Source organism: Pochonia chlamydosporia, chromosome 6 (assembly GCF_001653235.2).
Source record: "Pochonia chlamydosporia 170 chromosome 6, whole genome shotgun sequence".
Lineage (NCBI taxonomy): Eukaryota > Fungi > Ascomycota > Sordariomycetes > Hypocreales > Clavicipitaceae > Pochonia > Pochonia chlamydosporia.
The window spans coordinates 1,452,684-1,466,181 of NC_035795.1; the positions used below are offsets into that span (position 1 = coordinate 1,452,684).

Genomic DNA, 13,498 nt, shown 5'->3' on the forward strand with positions numbered 1-13,498 from the left:
CTTACAACAACCATGAGTAGATTTGACCCGTCCCAGCTAGTCGTCCATTCGAACTCGAAGGGATAGGTGGAATCTGAAAGGAACACGAAGAGAACAAGGTTGAAAAGAAACCAGCCCGCTTCCTAACATAAATCCATCAAAGTGTGCCAATGTGGCTTCATTCGTTACACGTAATCCAACAGTAAATAGGGAAGAAATCAGGAGCAATAGAACAAAATGTTCGAGCTTGTTGCTTCATAGTGCTTCGCGGCAAATCCAGTCTAGTCGCTTTCGTTTTCAACATGGTCATTGGCTTGACCAAGCAAGATACTGACGTACGTTCTATGTGCGGGGGGAAGGGCATGATGCAGTCGACGAGACGCCCGTTAAAAACAAAGAAGATGCGGTTCCATCTCGGAACTCGTAAAACGATGGTTGTGTCGATATAACAGTACTTTTTAATGTGTTGCATCCCAAATAACAGGCCGATAGATATGCTGAGCTGGTAATGATATAAAACAATATAATGATACAAGGGTCTGTTCAAGTCCGTATCTGCATCTTTTGCGGAATAGGAGGCAGCGCCCGAGTCGGAGGAGGAGCTGGCGGAGGACCGCTAACGGCTATCTGTGGCATGCTTCTCCGGTTCAAGAGTGATGATCTCGGCGTCTTTTCAACATTGAGATAATGACCGCTTCCCGGTTTAGATGCCGAAGTGACTGTGGCAGCTGAATCAGACGAGTGATTGCTCGAGACAGTTGAGTCGTGAACCTCATACGAGCGCGCAGACCGCTCAGAGAAAACAGACCCCATGCTGGCCCGCTTCGCTGCACGAGAGGGTTCAAGTGAGCGGCTCCTCAGGGCGTCGGCAGCACTCTCCCCAATATCCAGGAACGAAGTACGGTGTCCCCGTGGAGCCTCGTCGACAACCGGGACACTTCGTGTCGCCATGGCCGCGATATGAGGTGGCCTACTCGCCCCCAAGTCTTGCCTCAAGGCGCTGGCGCTCGAGTGTTTTCGGGGGCTGAGGCGCCAGGATGTTCTCTCTGGGATGGATTCTGGAACATTATTAGGGACTTGTGATGAGTGGTCGTCCCCGCGTTTGCTAGCTCGCCCTCGAGAGACAGATCGCAACCGTCTTTTACCAAAGTCCATAATTGGAGACGCCGGCAGCGTGGGAGATTTTGGTGCGGTTGGCAGCCGCTCTGTGGCTATCGCTCGTGCCACTGCTTGGTCAGTCACAGCCGACAGGCGATGGGCAGATTGCATCGCTGTCGGTGCCATTCGGCCAAATCTGGGAGGCGATGTATCACGGTCTCGTCTACGGCTTGGAGAACCGTCTGTAGTGCTCGTGCTCACCAGACCCCGTGCGTACGAAAAGCGTCGATTTGAGGAATGTGGCACGCTGAAGTTGGGAGTAGGCTTGATACCAAGAGGAGAGGTTACCCGGTCAGGTTGGATAACGGTAATACGGGTCGAGAAGCCACGATTCTTCCCCTTGGGGGACAGGCCATCGTCAACAAAAGGTCTGCCGGCTTGCATGGACTCCCGTCTCGTAGCAATCTCCAGTCCGTTCGGTCTCGTTCGTATTTCTCCTCTGCCAGCAGGTTCATATAGACCAAGACTCCCTTCGTCAAATTTGTCATTGGTAGGTGAACCCTCGGGCGAAGATCCCGTTGATGTGACAAAAGTCCGTTGCCCGGATGATATAAAGGATAGCCGGTTTGAATTCTCTCGTAGGTTCTCTAGTTGACGTTCATCCTGAGATACGACACTATTCGTGGTAGAAACATCGTCCAGGGATTGGTTGCCGGTTCTATCAGAGCTGGCCTGTCTCGTAGGGGTTCCAGTGCAACTCGTCGCCCTTGGTGGCGATATCACAGTATGACTGCTCCTACTTCTAGGGCTTGTGAAACGGGTTGGGTCTCGGATGATAAGGGTGCGTTGACTGGTCTGCTCTCGCAAATAAGGATCAGCAATGGTAGATTTTGGCTTGCCCGTTTCTGACAACTTCTTCTTGCCTCCTTGCTTTTCGATCTCATTTCGTAAAATAGCTATCCAGCCTTCCATATCTTCAGCATTCTCGAAGACCATTAGTAGATTGGATGCACTTCGTCGTTCGGTGAGACGGAACGAAAGCTTGGAAAATATGGAGCGACTTTCTAATCCTTGGGTGTCGTCCATGTCTGCCACGGAAGAAACTTGAATAACCCAGTGGCGGCCTGGAATTGCATCCGTGGCAAATGCAGCCGACGAAGGGCCCAGCCGAAGTATCTTTTCCGGCAAACGGTCAAAATTACCGTCCCCAGAGTACTGCAAGAGATATCCAGATGTGACCAAAATGTAAATTTTGGTTGTCCATTCAAAGTTTGCCGAGGACCCATTAATACCACGTTTATTCTTCTTCTTAAGTTTCTCCTTATCTACTCCAAGATCGTCATCCTCGGGACCCTTGGCAGTGCTTGCGCTCTCTTCCTCTTCCTTGATCTGTAGACTGCTTTTCTTTTCGTTGATACGCAAGATAGCATCGGCAGAGATGGATGCGGCTGGCAAGGTTGCGTGATGAATGGCTTGGGGAAAGGCTTTGAACAATGGTGGCAGCGACCAACTAGAATTCGTGTCCTTGGTGTTCTTGCCAGTTCCTCGCGGGTTTGCTCTCTTTTTCGTAACTGCAGCTGTATCCCGCTGCTCATATTGCTCAGAATAGGCAACGTCCTCCACCGTGGCCGGGAGTGGTTTCCAAGAAAAGTTGTCTGGTACATTAGAGTCGAATTGGTATCCATGAGGTGTTTGGTTCAGTTCTGCCATTGATGTGCGAAAGCGAGTCGAGTTCGATGCAACTGGAGCATGATTCAAGTCCTGGCCGTCCTTTGCAGTCTTGGATCGCCCGAATATGTTCCGAAGTCCCAACTTCGACTCCCGGCGGCCAAGTTTCTCCATTTTGTCCAATTTCTCTTGCCTGATTGGCATTCGGTTTTCTAGTTCGGCCGCATAATCAATCCCAGGGCCTCGAGGCCCTCGAAGACTACTACTCGGGAAGCTCTGAGAGCTATCGAGCATTTGCTCGCGGGTCATGGTACAATAACCCAACAAATATCGTATCAAGCCTTCTTATTTTCGGTACCAGGAAAAGGTTAAGTTTGGTTTTCGTTGCTATGTTTCTGTCGTTGTTGAGCCAAGCAAGAAAGAAACAGCTACCAAGCCATGCGGAAATGCCGTTGTAACCTAGTAGCCTTTGTGGTGCTGACGGTGTTGCCTTTTCGACTGAGACAATATGGCAAGAACCAAGACACAAAGCAAGGAACTGAAGCAATTGCTATTCAAGGTAACAGATGTTTTCTCTTCCAATAACAGTCAAGTCCCAGGGCATACGGATGTGGCAAGTGACTGGGGACTCCGATTGTTGGATTGAGGTGATGACGAGTTGTTGTTATTGTATCAACAGTCCAAAGTTGGAATCGAGCAACTGAACTAGCTTTTGGTCAATGGGTGATTCACGTTTTTCCTGAACACGGAGGACGGTGCTCTGTTGTGTGATTCGCCAAAGTCTGCGTTGTTCATGCGAGGGAGATAAAAGGGAACGAAAGGAGAAGAAGGGACAGTAAGAGCACCAGGGTCAAAGACAAAACAAGACGAAGAACTAGAGCGAATGCCACTTTCGTCAGATCTTAGACATGTAATATGTAGCAACAAACAAAAAGAGGATGACCGGAACCACTAGAGGAGAAGAGAATGTCACTGGCAAGGCAATATGGCACAGATTTGTACCGAACTGCCTCAACCGGCTCACAACGCTGTACCAATACCCCATTCTTGTATTTACTGACCAGAGAGCAAGAGCGAAGCCTGTGGACCCCAAAGGTGAGAATAGACCCTCCCATGGCGGGGACTTGTGGCGTCTTCCTTGTGCAGCCATCCAGGCACAAAAGTCAAGGGAACGGAGCAGTCCTAACACAACCTTTCGCATGTTGTCGCAGCCCAAGCGTGGATTTCTGAGTCGCTTGGAGTCCGGGAGTCGCGTTCCCCTGCACCACAGCAGTCCTCCGTTGGACGGGAGCCATACTCCGTGGCTAACAACTAGTTTGAGCGACGTCGAGGCGTGAGAACAAAACGGCTGGGTCAGGGGTCGCACAATGTGTGATGTTTTGAGGTGGACGTGTGATGTGGGCAACATGCCGCTGTGAGAGGAACCAGGGGCATGGCGACATGGGACCCCTGGTATGAAGCCCAGCAAAAAGTCTGAACAGTTGCAGCATTGCAGCTTCGCGGCTCAGCATGGTGGGCGGACCATGCCGGGGCACGCAGGGAGCTCTGAAGTTGTGGATGCTGCTAAACCACACACAGACTGTCACACCAGTACCAAGGTCTTCACAGCCCGTCGCATTTGTGTACTCCGTATGTGGTGTAAGTTGCATACAGTACTGAGCGGCCTCAAGGTTACGAGTAGTCCGTATGCGTCTGGTTGTTTAATAAGCGGATGAATGTCGCCCATAATAAGCCGGTAAAGCAATAGCGTCTTTCGTGTGGTGCTTGTCAAGCCAGAACTCAAAGTCGAACGGCCCTGTTACATTAAATCGAAAACCCTGTCCGTCAAGTCCCATCAAAGATTGACAGTGCACTGGAGCCCAATACGATCGGATAGCCAGGAGTGTGGTGATCGACGGCAATTTAGCAACGACATCGAGGCGTCATGATCACGGTCCCTGTCCAGACATGAACCAAAGACGCTATGATGCCAGACAAGGCTGGATACGGCGGCTACGGTGGATGGAGGAGGATGACTTGTTGGTTTGCCCTCGAGGGTGACTTGACCTTGCCAAATTCTCTTTGTCTATGCTGATATAACTCGCCATTTGCTCTAATCCGGCATTAAATCAGTATGTAGGGAATGAGAAGCAACCAACGTTTCTTGTTGGCAAAGAATCATTGCACATGTTTTTTTGGGTCCCCCCAACATTGGCTCATTGTGATTGTGTGGTGGACTCACCACTACGGATAAAGGAAGGATACTACTGCAGGGACGATGTAGGGGGAACATGCGAGCGTCCAAGACCGTAATTTCGTTCGGAAGACGCAAAAGCAAACGCCTCCACGACGCGTTGATTTGCAAGTGACGCCGCACCGGTTGCTGAACCGGCGAGCCAGGGGGGGGAGACGCCACCGGGGACCATTGGAAAAAGCTCTCTTTACCCATCCCATCCAGCGTCGTCGTCATGGCGTGGGAAGTTGGTAACAACCTGATGACGACCCGTACAGTGCTCTGGACGGAGTACGTGTATCCTAGCTCATGTGGTACGGACTACTCGGCACGGAGTTGGCGAAGATGTCCTGTGATTGTCGTCTGTTGATGCGGCAAGCAAACGCCGGAACAGGGAGCACTGCTGCAATGACTGTGCCTTGGTTCATGCTCCTGTGGGCGGAGTGGACTGTGGATTGCGGATTGTGAGCGGACTGTACTGTGCAGCACAGTAGAGAATCGTCGAAAAGAAAGGATGCAAAAAAATAAATAAATAAAAATAAAACATAATGTTGTTGGCTGCACCGGACAATGTCTCCATGTTCCAAGGTTCCCAAAAAGTCCAAGAGCCACGCTCGGTCCTTCCCCGCACGTGTCGACGTCTCGAAGACTCCTGTTGTTCGTTTCCATATGTTTTTTGTTTGTACTTTGCACAGAGTACTCCGTACAGTTCTATTCTTGAGGCTCGCTCTCCAAATTTTGCTTTTGTTTCTCTCGTCACAACTGATGATGCCCTCACCGTCTGTCTCATGCTTCTCAGTTCATTCCCAGAACCGAGTTGCCGGCATCACGGATTCAAGGCCCCATGTCCCGCGGTGACTAAACCCAGCTCTCTTTAGCTCACCTCACTGGCCTCTCCGTTCTCTGTCAACCTTCAATGTGGTCAAAGATATCCTTGCTAGCGTCCAGTCACACAGTTTTTATCGGCCCACCAGCTACCGATGGCCCCCTGTGCACCAAACGACCACCGACCAGGCCTTTACAGACCAGTTGGGGATAGCCCAACCATGTGCACAGGTAAGAAGGTCAATGATAAGGCTATTACGGAGTACTCCTTTGCCAAAAAGTTGATATTCGTGGGGCATGGCTGGTAAAGCAAAAAAGTCCGGTCCCGACATCTTCAACATCCCAGCCACTTCAAATATAGCCAAGCATGAACAAGTATGTTCAAGCTCCTGGGCTCGGGAGTCGAAGAAATCGTTCCGAATTTTCACTTGTATGGGCTCATTTTTTTAAATGCAACAGCTCTTTGGTCAATGCCAGACGGCTCCACAATCTGCGTACTTATTACCAAAGCTGGGGTTCAGAACACAGAGAGTTCCAGCACCGAGGATAGGCGAAAGAAACGTGGTACGATATCGATAATCCAGTCGGTGGCGGCGGCATTGTTGCTATCGTGGCCACTCCACCAATTTTTTTGATTTTTTTTTTTTTTATCAAATGAGCGGGATGCCCCATTGCGTGTCTCAGCGACGCGCACGGAGTAGCCCAGTGACTTGTTCAACCGGTGGCAGACATGTGCAATTGCTCCAGAGCGATCAGACCTCCTACGAACCAAGGCACCACCTCTGTCAACCCTAGTTGGCATTGCGCACCAGACCCTCGGGCTTATTGGCATGTCTCAGTGCAAGATGAAAGGCCCTGCGAAGACTACGGAGTACAGAGCATGGTTGTATGCAGTCAGCTGTGGGAATGTCGGTAGTTCGTATCTGATTCCGGCCGATATAACTCGTCAAAATCACCAAATGGGAGACTTGGATACAGTACATGAGACTGCGTGCCTCCTTTGTTGTTCAACCTGCATCTTCAAGGTCAGCTGACCGCTTGTTTGATGCATGGAGACTCAGCAGAGCATCTTTGTGCCATGGACCGTAGCCACGCACAGCAATCACGCGCATTTGACAAAGAGAAACTATTCAACAGGGGCGTCAGACATTGCATGCATCTACTCCGAAGAACAGCAGCAGGTCCTGCATCAAATACGAAGCATGCTGCCTCCACCCGAAGAATAGTCGACCAGCTTCGAACTTCTCACCCCTACTCCTTTGTAGAAGTTGTCACTACAGCCAGGAGGAGTCTTTCAGCGTGACGCAGGGCGAACAAAGGCCTCGGCTTGTGCTGGCTCATGGCCCATAAGGCTAATCCGCATCCTGTGCAGTTGATTAAGAATAATGGACGGGTATAAGGCAATTCAGATGCGCCCTCCGCTATAAACTACAATGCTGTGTGTTGTTCAACAATAGCATCAATGGAGTGAGGTGGTGAGCGTGTGAATCCTGCCACCCCTGGTTCCTGCAGTAGTGTCAACGCCTCACTGGCGCAAATTGGACCTGATCTCGTGAGTATGACATCTGGACGACTTCGTCTTGGTCGAGCTCAAAAAACGGCCCAGGTCTAGGGTATTGAGCGCTCACTCATACTCAACCTGCTACGTAATTATCTACCACAGGTGTTGGGAGCGCTTTCACCAACTGATATACCTGTTATCGAGCGTCTACGTGTAACCAGGACTATCCTCCCATGGCAATAGTCCAGGGATAATGGTAATATTGAATCGAGCTGGTGGAAAACGTCGCACAGCTCTCAGCGCCATATTGTGCGCTCAGCATCCGCGGTGGCACAGGCATTGATTGCTATTGAATCCTTCAGATATGCCTTCCACATGCATACTTGTGTTCTGTGGATCAATCAGGTTCTCGCGTCCGCCCGTGTGATCAACCATCACGTTTTTTTTTGTTTAGTTTAGTTTGCGTCGTTCAGCTGAAATGTATAGTCTGTGGAGGAGGCAAGACGTCAATGCGACGCCGACTATCGTTCTGTTTCTAGTTTACGCCTAGCGTTTCGGACAGACAGCAAACGGCAACTCAACAATACCATGATGAAACAAGGTGGGTTCGAGGCTACCACATTTATCGAATCAATCTGGAGGGGCTACAGGGTATTATTTGTTTCGATCCCCCCTCCCCTCCTCCGGAACATGTTGGATCGTTGGATGCGATGTTTTAGAGTGGCTCTTCCCGTCAAGCAGCCCTCCCATTGACCATTGACGGGGACTCAACCACCGAGTCAAGAAAGGGGATACACATGTTTCGTCAGACACGGTCCTCTCACGTTGGCCCATCACCGAAATGGGAATGTCGAGGTCGATGCCAAGATCAGAGCCATCTCAGCCCTGACAACGTGCCTCAGATGGGCTATTCTTGGGAACCTGCATGGTGAAAGCCGTGCGGCGTGTTGAAGTTTTTCACCGCTGACGCTTCTTTTGTCTCTGCTGCGCGATTTCTGCAAAATATTCTCGTGCTTGTGGCTTTTACACGTCGATTTGGCCCAACCTTTTCCGGCGTTTACCAAGGCCATGCTGTGGACGGCATGGCATGGCTTGTTCAGCTGCGCTGGGACACATGCAAGGTCTGGGGATACAGCAAGAAACCACGGTAGAGTGACACTTGGATGATACTGCAGCAGAGTAGTACAATATGCAGGTGCTTGACCAGATTGGAAGGGCAGTATTCCATAGGACTCGCACTTTTGAGAAAATTGGTTGAGAAGCCGGCTTGTGGTCCTCGTGCAGACATTTGAAGCCACTCCATGTCAGAAGGAGGAATTTAGCTTGATCCCATGCGTTTTACTTTTCCCATTCAATGTTCTCACAAATGCAGGCGTGGAAACACGTGCCGGGGTTAATGCTCGGGAAACCGTACAGTACATATGCAACATGTAGCCGAAGCGCTGGGATTACAGCATTGTGACGATACTTGCGAACAGGCATCTGCCCTTGGGCCTGGTTGAGGTGCAGGGTGCACCAGAAAAGTCATGCGGAACGTCGAGGAGTCAAAAACCCAGAGCGCGAACACAACTGTAGGGTAGTCTAAACGTGAGAGGCAAATCAATGTCACTCCATTCACAGTGGCTCCACTGTCAGGAGATACTTGGCTCCAGAGTCCAGACCACTGACGTATGTTCCGCCACTGGAATATTGGGAAGGCGAAACCTGGAATGGTTACACACTAGATTGGGAGTCATCGAATCAACACGACCAGACGCCATATGCTGTCATAAGGAATATCGACAATCAGTTTTTGCCTTGTCCATGGAAGGCCCGCAGATAAATTAGATTTCTTTTGCCATCACCAACGCACTCGTCTCGCTACCGTCTGGCAACAGTATTGTCTCCTAGCCGACTGACCACTTACTCCAACTTCTATATTCAATTTCGAGACCAACCTTGGCAGGTGGGTTGATCCAACCAGAACCGCCCACTCTGCCTGTGGTTCATTGGTGTTGCCCCTCCATAGCTCCAGTCTCCCACCATATCAGACCAGACCAACGTCCAACCACGTGGAGGCAGAAGCTATCTGCTTTCAGACAACGCCCTTATTTTCAACATCACATTGGCTGTTTCTCCCTCTCACAACAGCATACACTGCATACCTAAGAAGCAATGGCAGCCAACAGCGATAGCCCGTCACTCCCGAGGGCTGAGTCACCAACCGGCTCACCGCGATCCGCGTCTGTATCACTGCAGGCAGCGGCAACCATGAATGCTGGACTCCAACGCGAGCCTTCACGACGTACGTCTCTGTCATCCCTCCCTCCCATCGGCCTTTTTCGACCAGAGCAGCTACTTACATGGAATTACAGAGTCGTCCAGCAGCTCCCTAGCGCGAAATACTTCCTCACCCAATACCAGCCGTCGACGATCTACGGTGCTCATGAACTTGCAGCTGAATGATCCGTCTGTTCCGGCTCCCGGAGAGATGGCACACGAACATTCTGGATATCACAGATCGAGCCCTCAGCCTCTTTCCGGCTCACCACTGATGGCCGATCCCCATCACCACCGGGCACCTAGCCTGGGGGAACTGCATCAGGAGCTCGAGGCAGAACAAGAAGGCCAAGTTGTGAGTGGCATTCCACCATTGATTGCAACCAGCCAAGACAAGATGATCAAGAGCAAGTGTACTAACGGACAACAGAACCGTCTCCTGCAAATGATTCGAACACAGCAGCTCGAGCTCCAACGGCTTCACTCATCACGACCCGGCCACAGTACCGAGCAATCCGCCGATGATAGCGCTATTGCGGAAACGGCCCCGAGGCCTATCCATGGTTCTGGAGCATCACAAAGTGGCAACATTCCCGGAAGTCAAACCGTCGGATCATACTCTCGATCACCTGTATTTCCCCGGGGCTCCATGGAAATGGCACGCGCGGAGATGCACCGCCGGTCCAGGACACCAAGTCGTGGTGCATCCCCACGGCTGCGAGCCACTTCAATCAGTCAAGAGAGCGGAGACTGGGTTCTCGGTGGTCGTGACGAGAGCGCTTTTTACCAGGCGGAGACTCAGATGCTCACCCGAGAGAATCAGATGCTACGACATCGAATTCGTGATTTAGGTAAGTGCATTTTTTACTCTCTGGAGAACCTTTGCGACATGGACTAACAGGTGTTTAGAGAGACAGCTTGCTGACTTGACGCCTGGCTCTGGGACGGGAACCGAGCCGCCAGTACCGTCGCATCTGACTCAATCGACGACAGGTGAACCGGCTGGTGAAACTGCAAAGGAATCGTAGCCCAGCTTTTGGAGGATGTATTTTTCATTTGGTAGCGCTTGTGTTTAGACACATTCCTTACGGAGTTGACGGCGGGACTCGGCATAAGAATGGGCGTGTATGCATAGGCGTATGGTTAACAGAGGTCATCTTACTATTTGCCTATTTACGTGGTTTGTCATCCCCTTGTGCCATATGTAAGCAGCGAGTGAAAGCCCGAATGGGTTGTTGAATGACGCATGTGCCTGCGTTGTGCCCAGTCGCACTGACTTGAAACTTAAAGGTGTCTGCGTTTATGGGAGCGTAAAGGTATCTGGAAGCGTTATCCTCGATATCGCACGTATCCAAGTATACAAGTACAACTCTGTGATTATGATGTATTTCGACACGAATAGTATCAACAGGAACAGCCAATACTGTTTGTCTGCCCTCAAAACGGCTTCACACGCGCCATATCAGGCGGAAGTTGGCCATAGTACGTATCAGAAGTCGGTATTGCACAGTACCATCGCAATACGTTGAGCTTGGGGTATTAATCTCGCCACTGGCGAAGTAGTAAATCAAGCCGTTGATTGACTGCATCGTAAATATACTACTGACAAAAATGCTAAGCATGAAGTGAACTATAATGATGTTGCATATTATACCATGAAGACAGTATTACCATGTAATTGCTTGGGCACATCTTTCGCAGCACATAAGTGTGTGGATCAAGACATGTCCAATGCTCATAACTCTGCCACGAGAGCCAACATTCACGCCTACATAAAAAACTTCCCCCAAGAAATAAATCTCTCTTCTCATCCATCACAAGTAATCAGCTATAAAATCATGCCATAGTCATCCACTGCCCATCCAACCCAATCGGCAATCCACTCCGAAACTCGGCACCACCCACAACGTCATTGGCTCCATCAACCACCTCACCCACATCACGGAACAGAACGGCCAACTTACATACCTCAGTCACAGTATAACCACCACCACTCAACCCCATCTCTCACATCTTTTCACCCATGACATAAATTCAAAATGCCTCTGCTGGCTAGAACAACCCTAGCCACCAGGCCACTCCGCCGTTCCTTCAGCACCACGCCCACCCCCCAAGCAGACTTCACCCACGCAGTACGTCCCATCCCCAACTCACCAACAAACTCACACTCACAAATAACAGATCATAGGCGGCGGCGTAGTAGGCCTCGCAATAGCACAGCGCCTCTCCCTCCAGCCATCATCAACCTCCGTCCTCATAGAGCGGCACCCCGCCCTCGGCACAGAAACATCCTCCCGCAACAGCGAAGTCATCCACGCAGGCATCTACTACGGACGGGACACGCTCAAAACGCGCCTCTGCCTCCGCGGCAAACAGCTCCTCTACGAATTCTGCTCCAAGCACAACGTCCCGCACAAACGCACGGGGAAATGGATCGTCGCGCAAAACGACATCCAGCGCTCTGAGCTGGAGAAACTGCACCGTCACTGTGCAGATATAGGCGTGCCGGTGCGGTGGATGTCTGAGCGGGAGGTTCAGAACGACGGGGAGGGTGTGCGTGCGGAAACTGGCGCGCTGGAATCGCCTACCACGGGGATCGTCGATGTTCACGGGCTGATGGTCTCGCTGGCGGGATTGTTTGAAGAGAATGGGGGAGTGGTGGCGCTGAATTCTGACGTGAGGAGGATTACTGCGCTGGGAGAGTCCGGCAGTCAGGGGTGGGAGATTGACGTGCGGGATTCGGGGACGGGCGAAACATCAAGTATTACGAGTGAGACGATCATCAACGCCGCTGGGCTGGGGTGTGTGGATGTGCATAATATGATTGTGCCGGCGGCGTTGCAGAAGAAATTGTACTACGCAAAGGGGAATTACTTCTCGTACTCGTCTTCGCAGCCCCGGATCTCGAGGCTGATATATCCTGCTCCGAATCCGGGGGCCGGTGGATTGGGCACGCATCTGACTCTCGATATGGGCGGGAGGATACGCTTCGGGCCGGATATAGAATGGGTAGACACGCCGGATAACTTGGCTGTTAGCAGGGAGCGGTTGGAGGAGGCGGTGGACGAGATTCAGCGGTACTTGCCGGGCGTTGATGCCTCGTGCTTGGAGCCGGACTATGCGGGGATTAGGCCAAAGTTGAGCTATAAGGGGGCTGGGCAGGTGGGTAAGAACTTTAATGATTTTGTGGTCAGGATGGAGGACGGGTATGAAGGATGGGTGAATTGCTTGGGCATCGAGAGTCCTGGGCTGACGAGCAGTTTGGCGATTGGGGAGAGGGTTGGGGAGTTGCTGTATGGGAAGAAGTGATGGAGTGCTTTGGCTTGTCGGATGTGTATTAGATGCCATGAGTCACGATGCAATAGAATAAAAATCTCGTACAAGCTAAAACTTTGTTCAAGAAACGTGGAGCCGAAAACGCTGGGATATCATACAGAAACAAAGAAGAAACAAAAGCAACACCATGGACTGTAATCCACCAGAAGAAGATGCCAACCAAATTCCAGAGTGTGCCGCAACTCATTAGAGCAGTCAAGTTGTATGCTGTCCCACTGTCCGGCAATCATGCTTTCAAACCGACACTCTCAAAAAAAAAAAAAAAAAAACACTAAAAAAAACTTCAAAAACAAAACACCACAAGCGAATGTGTCCCCCCCTTTATGCTCCTCTCAGGCAGACCATGCAAATTTCAAAATTACTTCCGCCTGCTCGCGTGTGATGACCCTTTCCTTGCCCATTTGGGCTGAGCGCAAACTTGGTATGAGCCCTCATCTGCAAAAAGCCTTGTAAAGCAACAAACAAATTCAATCCAAGTTGATCCATAACGCCTCATATTGCTCCAGCGATCACTCGCTCCGATTTGAAAAACCACAATGCCTTTTGAACACCACAAGTGCAGAGCAGTAATTCGGTCACTCACAACAGTGGTGACCCAACGCTTCTTCATCATCCATTAA

The 13,498-nt window shown here is 50.8% G+C and overlaps 4 protein-coding genes across 4 annotated transcripts; 3 read left to right on the forward strand and 1 right to left on the reverse strand.

Annotated features, from left to right (window-relative positions):
* Positions 1–522: 522 nt before the first annotated feature.
* On the reverse strand, positions 523–3,054 carry VFPPC_14540 (peptidase family M20/M25/M40 protein; the record flags this gene model as incomplete). The annotated part of the gene is made up of 1 exon (XM_018292308.1): positions 523–3,054. One exon carries the CDS (start codon positions 3,052–3,054, stop codon positions 523–525), a length of 2,532 nt encoding a protein of 843 aa, XP_018140827.1.
* Positions 3,055–6,512: 3,458 nt separating this feature from the next.
* VFPPC_18028 (hypothetical protein) lies at positions 6,513–6,698 on the forward strand (the record flags this gene model as incomplete). Its single annotated transcript, XM_022429689.1, has 1 exon — positions 6,513–6,698. The coding sequence occupies one exon, from the start codon at positions 6,513–6,515 to the stop codon at positions 6,696–6,698; it is 186 nt and encodes a 61-aa protein (XP_022285249.1).
* A 2,739-nt stretch (positions 6,699–9,437) lies between these two features.
* Positions 9,438–10,570, forward strand: VFPPC_09119 (FAD dependent oxidoreductase; the record flags this gene model as incomplete). The annotated part of the gene is made up of 4 exons (XM_018287712.1): positions 9,438–9,567; positions 9,638–9,897; positions 9,973–10,393; positions 10,452–10,570. The coding sequence occupies 4 exons, from the start codon at positions 9,438–9,440 to the stop codon at positions 10,568–10,570; spliced, it is 930 nt and encodes a 309-aa protein (XP_018140826.1).
* Positions 10,571–11,581: 1,011 nt separating this feature from the next.
* On the forward strand, positions 11,582–12,851 carry VFPPC_09117 (FAD dependent oxidoreductase; the record flags this gene model as incomplete). Its single annotated transcript, XM_018287711.1, has 2 exons — positions 11,582–11,674; positions 11,724–12,851. 2 exons carry the CDS (start codon positions 11,582–11,584, stop codon positions 12,849–12,851), a joined length of 1,221 nt encoding a protein of 406 aa, XP_018140825.1.
* Between the last annotated feature and the right edge of the window lie 647 nt (positions 12,852–13,498).